General features: G+C 39.9%; 1 protein-coding gene across 1 annotated transcript; it reads left to right on the top strand.

The window, feature by feature from the left end:
- Nucleotides 1-1,084: 1,084 nt before the first annotated feature.
- On the top strand, nucleotides 1,085-4,168 carry mipb (major intrinsic protein of lens fiber b). Its single transcript, XM_032561681.1, has 4 exons — nucleotides 1,085-1,818; nucleotides 1,894-2,058; nucleotides 2,142-2,222; nucleotides 2,954-4,168. Exons 1-4 carry the CDS (start codon nucleotides 1,459-1,461, stop codon nucleotides 3,137-3,139), a joined length of 792 nt encoding a protein of 263 aa, XP_032417572.1. The 5' UTR covers nucleotides 1,085-1,458; the 3' UTR covers nucleotides 3,140-4,168.
- Nucleotides 4,169-6,651: the final 2,483 nt, after the last annotated feature.

Genomic DNA, 6,651 nt, shown 5'->3' with positions numbered 1-6,651 from the left:
ATGTCTCTACAACACACACACACACACACACACACACCCCGTGTCCACTGTGATCAGTCAAAGTCTTCTGCCAAACACAGAAACTAGCAATGCTTTGGTTATTTACTATTTGGGATTCTGGTTGACTTTCTGGTTTGCAGCTCTGTTGGCATTCTTGGTTTCCTTTTTGCACGAATCACTTTTCTTTATTAAATACTGTTTGATTTTAACAGGGTTTCAATCCCTTCAATCATCACATTTCATCTTTAGGTGTGTGTTATTTTTAGGTTATTTTTGCTTCTGTTGTTCATTTTCCATCTAACTGTCTCTTGCTGTAGCAGAATCAACCAAAACCCAGATAGTCAAGTACAGGTTTTAGATTTTGTCACCATTTTTAATCCTCAGCGATGGTTTAAATGTCTGTAAAACAAAGGCAAAGTGAAGGTGCAAACATTCCCCTGAACTTCACTGCATTTGTATTTTTGTCTTGTCTCTGAGCATATGTAGCGACCTTGCTTGTTGCAAACAATGGTTTCACAGGGTCAGGCATTTCAGTGTTAGCGTGTTAGCTTTGGGCGTTTCCGTGTGGGGCCCCAACTGTATTATCTGCATGCGTGTGTGTGTGTGGGGGGGTGTGCGCGCGTGCACATAAGCATGCATGTCTCGTTGTGTACAAGTGTGTGCTTTCTGCCCTTGTCCATCAGAATTTATATCTGCACGTTGTGACAGTTATGATATGTCAACAGATGACATGTGCCCTCAAGAAAACCTTCTCCTCTGAGTTTCAGCTGTTCCTCCCAGTGGAGGTTCGGCTCCGCTTCTGATCTGAATATACAAAAATAACCCTTCTTGATCCTATCAGTTGTCTGAAAAGATTTGTTTTTCTAACATATACTTCATCTGATTTGGCTCTTTGGTGGTTTTAGTGGAAGTGTAAGAAGAGAAGCAACAAAAGGGGTTAAGTTAGTTTGATTTAGGATGTTTAGCGCTGCAGTACCTCACCACCTCCCCACCCTCAGCCCAATAGGGGGATTATTACGTCACCTGGGGCCCCAGGAGGGGGTTTTATAAAGCGCCTGTCTGGCCCCCTTCCCTCCCTCACAGAGGCTAAAAGGTCCACTGGACGTCTATCACCGTCTGTGCTTTACAATCCCCCAGTTAGCATTGATGCCCACCTACTTTTGAATAATCTAAGCATCTTTGGTCTGTACTCACATCCCACATCATCTCACACCTATGTCTTTGCCACAGGTGGAGAGAGGTGGCAAGCAGCTGAGTTGACTTTACCAGCGTAGTGCACAGTTTGGTAAAGACCAGCAGAGTCCAGATTTGCGTTGAAAGCGGCTGTTTTTCAGCTGACACTACAACAGGAGATTTTTTGTTGTTTTAGCTGTTTCATGAAGGACTGAAAAGGTAAATTACCTTTTCTTGAATCACCAACACTCCTCTTCTCTTGACTAAGAACTTCAAGCACACATCATGTGGGAGTTTCGGTCTATGAATTTTTGGCGGGCGGTCTTCGCTGAGTTCTTCGGGACCATGTTCTTTGTATTTTTCGGCATGGGTGCCGCCCTGCGCTGGACCACCGGGCCTTATCACGTCCTTCATGTGGCCCTGTGCTTCGGTCTGGCGGCCGCCACCTTCATCCAATCCATTGGCCACATCAGCGGCGGCCACATCAACCCCGCGGTTACCTTTGCCTACCTTGTCGGTTCACAGATGTCGTTTTTCCGTGCCTTTTTTTACATCTTCGCGCAGTGCCTGGGCGCCGTGGCGGGAGCTGCAGTGCTGTACGGAGTAACGCCTGGGAACATGCGAGGCAACATGGCAATGAACATGGTAAATATCAAGGCTTAATGTTCAATATCCTGTGGGTCAAACATTTGCTGCATCTCTTAATTTTTGTGCCTCCAGCTGCAGCCTGGCATGAGCCTGGGGATGGCCACCACAGTGGAGGTGTTTCTCACCTTCCAGCTTGTTGTCTGCATCTTTGCTGTGACCGACGAGAGGAGAAATGGCCGTATGGGATCAGCAGCCCTCTCCATCGGCTTCTCTGTCACTATTGGGCATCTCATGGGGGTGAGAGTTGCAGGAAAAGGGTAAAAGCAACGCAAACTTGTGCACATAGACAATCTTTAACAAATGCATGAATTGTGTTTTAGATGTACTACACCGGTGCTGGAATGAACCCTGCCAGATCTTTTGCCCCTGCAGTGCTCTTCAGAAACTTTATCAACCACTGGGTAATATCTTTATTGTCATTTATCATTATAAGAATTTTGATTTATCAATGTCATGCTAAATTCTGATTAATGATGTTTAACCAAAACTCTATGTATTTCTTTGACTGTTAGCTTCACTATTTTTTCCAATGTTTGTTTATTGAGAGCATCAATAATTACCAAAAAAATTGAAAATATAATTAAATGCAATTACTGTGTGCAGATTAGTGATTCAAATCCCACTACTTTATGTAACTAGTATCCTAAAGAAGCATATAGCACACAGGTATGTTTTTTCAACAGCAGTTTTTGTTTTTCTGGAGCTAGAATTGCTGTATCGGCCACATAATTACCTAAAAAAAGAAATAATAAATACTTAATATCATGACTTTAGTCCTTACCACAATACTATAAAATATGGTGATAAAAAAATCCACATCGACCGTATCTATCTATCTATCAATACATAAATAGATAGATGGATAGATAGAGATAGATAGATATAGATAGATAGATTTCTAGCTAGCTACCTAGTTAGCTAGAAAGCTAGCCAGCTAGCTCGAAACTTTCTCTAATAATAAAATAAACTAAACAGATACATATATCCACCATTATCCAAAAATAAGATTACATAAAATTTATTAGAAAATCACCTAAAATATAATAACAGACAGCCGTACAAGTGTCTGCACAGCTGTGAATGGCATCGTGTAGAGCTCAACCGTTGACAACTTGTATGTCATTTCCTGCAGGTGTACTGGGTTGGGCCTATGATCGGGGGTGCCATGGGTGCCATCTTTTACGATTTCATGCTGTTCCCCCGTATGAGAGGTCTCTCAGAGCGCCTGGCCACACTGAAGGGAAGTCGACCCCCCCAGAGCGAGACTCAGCAGGACACTCGAGGGGAACCCATCGAGCTCAAAACGCAATCCTTATAAGCTGACCCAGTCCCCGTTTCTCCGATTTTGGGAGTCTGGGGACGAGGGACAAATCCCTGAGCTACGCTGACCCCCACCCACCTCAACTGTTCCCTCTCGACCTCATGCCTTCACACGCTCCTCTGTACAAGACTAACCCAAAATGTTCTCAGATATCCTAAAATGTAGGTTCACCACCTTCAACCTCAGCACACAACGAGAATCCTCAACCCCCCTCTCCCCCACATAGTCCTCTTTCTGTACTTTCACCTGGACATTGTGCTTTTTAAAGCCTGCACTACTCGCTGTCTCGACTCTTCACCGCCGTCTAAGATGCAGAAGGGTGAGGAAAGCCTGATATCAAACCGAGTGGTGAGGGTAGAAGGGTGTTAGAAAGTGGGAGACGGGAGCAGGATGAAGGTCAGAGGGAATTATAGAGATGGGAGTAAAGCGGGAAGTGGGTTTGGATATGACAGAGACAGGAACGCTGTCAGTTTTAGGTTGTGTTAGAACAGTGAAGATGGGCTTGCTTTTCAGTATTCATCCGAGCTTATCTCTCTTTTTTTCAGACACAAGATGTGGATGTAAAAAAAAACAAAAAACGTTTGATTTTAACAGGGTTTCAATCATTTCAATCACCACATTTTATCTGTTGGTGTGTGTGTGTTTTAGAGAGAAAATGTGAAAGAGATTGAGAGCAAGAGAGAGAGAGAGAGAGTGTGTGTTTGGAGGTGAGTGTGTGTAAATGTGCTTACTTGTGTGATCAAGTTTGCAGATCCAGTTGTTCTTATTTTTATTTTCATAACCACTCATCTGTTTTGTACCATTACCTGTGTTCAGTTTGTCATGCCATGATCATTTCTCCTCTCCCACCTGCTTGATGTCTCACAGTTATTTGCTATTTTATTAATTTTTACATAAATCATCTGCTTTTTTTGTTCTGAACCAGCATAATCCACAACAGATGTTGTATCCCAGGCATTTGGTCTTCTTTTAGTTATCTGATTCGTACTGGGAGCACACGGTGTTTCAATAAAAAAACAAAAAAAACCCCATAAAAAATCTAAACTTTACACAAATGTTGGCTCATTTTTTTCTTTTATTTTAACCTGCAACTTTTAAACATTTGAAGTACATTTCTAAACAGCGTGAAAATAAAACTTCAATGCATTTTTATGTGACAGACTGTCGTGGACAGTGTTTTTTCCAAGACACAGACCAACACAAAATAGTTCATAATTGTGAAGTAGAAGGAAAATGAGATCTGGTTGATTAATTTTTCTACAAATAAGAATCTGAAAAGTTTTCATTTGTAATCACCCCCCTTTACCAAAATACACCCCAAGATAAAATCAAGACCCAGTCCCTGATGTCCCTGTATGCCACACAGCTAAAATAAATATTTAGTTTAGCTGAAAATAGTGGAAAAATGTGCATTATGTTTGGTTTAACAAGCTCTAGTGCCCTTTGTGCTGGTCAGAGAGACTCAAAACTTGGCTTAGACAAATGCCAAGAGCTTTCCCTTTTAGATGATACCAAGCCTCTTGTACGATACCAGAGATGTTTGGTATCGTACCATGAGTCAAAACCGGACATACACCAGCCTCAAAAAGCAGAATTTATCCAAAGCGGTTTCTAACTTCATGAGGTGATAACTATGACTAAGCTATCACTTTGAAAACGCTATCGTACCAAAAATATTCATATAGAGACGTGTCATTTAAAAAAATATATATATATAATTAGGGTTTGCCACCATGAGATGGACCAAAATTATGCTGACTAATTAAATCAGTGGTACTGCCACATAGGCCATGTTTCTTGTCCCTTTTGCTGCACAGTTATTCGCCACTTTGCATTGGTTTTTCACTTTATGTTGTGCACAAACCAAAATTAGAAAGGCATCATAATGGATGTTTGGGAGAGTTTAAGTTGCAATGTATGACCATGACCAGAAGAGGGCACAAACAACACACAAAAAGCCTTAAATAGGAAATAGAAGCACTCAGTGACCTCAAACAAAATAAATATGAATAGTGGTGTTTATGGTACACTATTTTGGAAAATATTAAATTAATGTTCAGAAAGAGGGGAGGCTTTTTTAACCCTAACTCAGCTATGATTTTGGGTAGATGCCACATAATCCAGGCCTCAGGAGCAAAAGATGAGAATAATCTACAGCTGGAACAGAGCATCAGTCAAAGCTTGTAAATTAAACAGTATTTTGAGTTTGATTGCAAACATTGACAAACCTTTTGTTTCTTTTAAATATTATGTTTGTCAGCGGTCTTGATAAATAATTTCTCAGGCAAGTAACAGCCAGAATGACCAATTTGGAAAGTGAAAGAACATTTTTATAACTTTTACTGTACAAACGAGAGATAACTCCCTAAAAATCAAATGAGAGGCTTTAAAGTTCCCTAAAATGCAGTTTCAAAATAGAATGAGGCAAAATAAGCTAATATAATGGCTTTTATATTTCCAGTGCTGTATTACATCTACAGCTCTGGAAAAGACCACTTAATGATCAGTTTCTCTGATTTTACTTTTTATAGGTATATGTTTGAGTAAAATGAACATTGTTCTTTTATTCTATGAACTACTGACAACATGTCTCCCAAATTCCAAGCAAAAATGTTACATTTATTTGCAGAAAATGAGAAATTGTCAAAATAACTAAAAAGATGCAGTGCTTTCAGACCTCATATATTGAAAAGAAACCAAGTTCATATTCATTTAGACCAAACAATACTAATGTTTTAACTCAGGAAAAGTTCAGGAATCAATATTTGGTGGAATAACCACGAGGTTTTCAATGGGATTCATTGCAGTGGGCCTTAATTTTTTCCGGAGCTGTACATCTGTAAGTTAATATTTGCTTTTATCAAATTGTGGGTTCTTGTAAGATAAAGCAAACAGGCTAACTAAGAACATACATGCTCTGAAATTCGTGGTAAAATTCAGAGGCAGAACTAATTTAGCGTCACATTACAGTACATCACTTTCGCTGTCCTGAAAGTTTTGGATGCATCCTTACTCTAACACACCTGAATCAATGATTGGTTTATTACCAGGCATCCAGGAGGAAACAGAAACTAGGACAAACCAGTTAACAACTAAATCAAAAGCTTAAAGAAGGAAAAGTGATTTTATAAAACAGTGTAGAATCATGATATATAGAAGTGTCCAGCAAGTTGGACTCCACTTCTAATTCTAGTCCCACGAATCCTTGATCTAATGCAAAATTACAGCTTTCCAATTTTTGTCATAGCATATGCCAGCTATTTATTGGTCTGATAACGACATGAGACTGTTGACAAATTGAATGCTGTAAAACACATATAGTATATATTTTAAACCTATTCACCTACATTTGCACTATAAGAAACTTATAGTGCAAAATACATTTGCACTACTTCATATACTATACATTTGCAATGTATAGTACATGAACCTCTAGGCTGCTGCAACAGTTTCAGTAGATAACACTCATAGTTACCAGAGAACTAAGAAACCGAGAGCCACCCACTTCA

This window comes from Xiphophorus hellerii, chromosome 1 (genome assembly GCF_003331165.1).
Source record: "Xiphophorus hellerii strain 12219 chromosome 1, Xiphophorus_hellerii-4.1, whole genome shotgun sequence".
NCBI classification, from domain to species: Eukaryota; Metazoa; Chordata; class Actinopteri; order Cyprinodontiformes; family Poeciliidae; genus Xiphophorus; species Xiphophorus hellerii.
The sequence above is the reverse complement of the archived record's forward strand: the minus strand, read 5'-3'. Positions and strand labels throughout refer to the sequence as shown.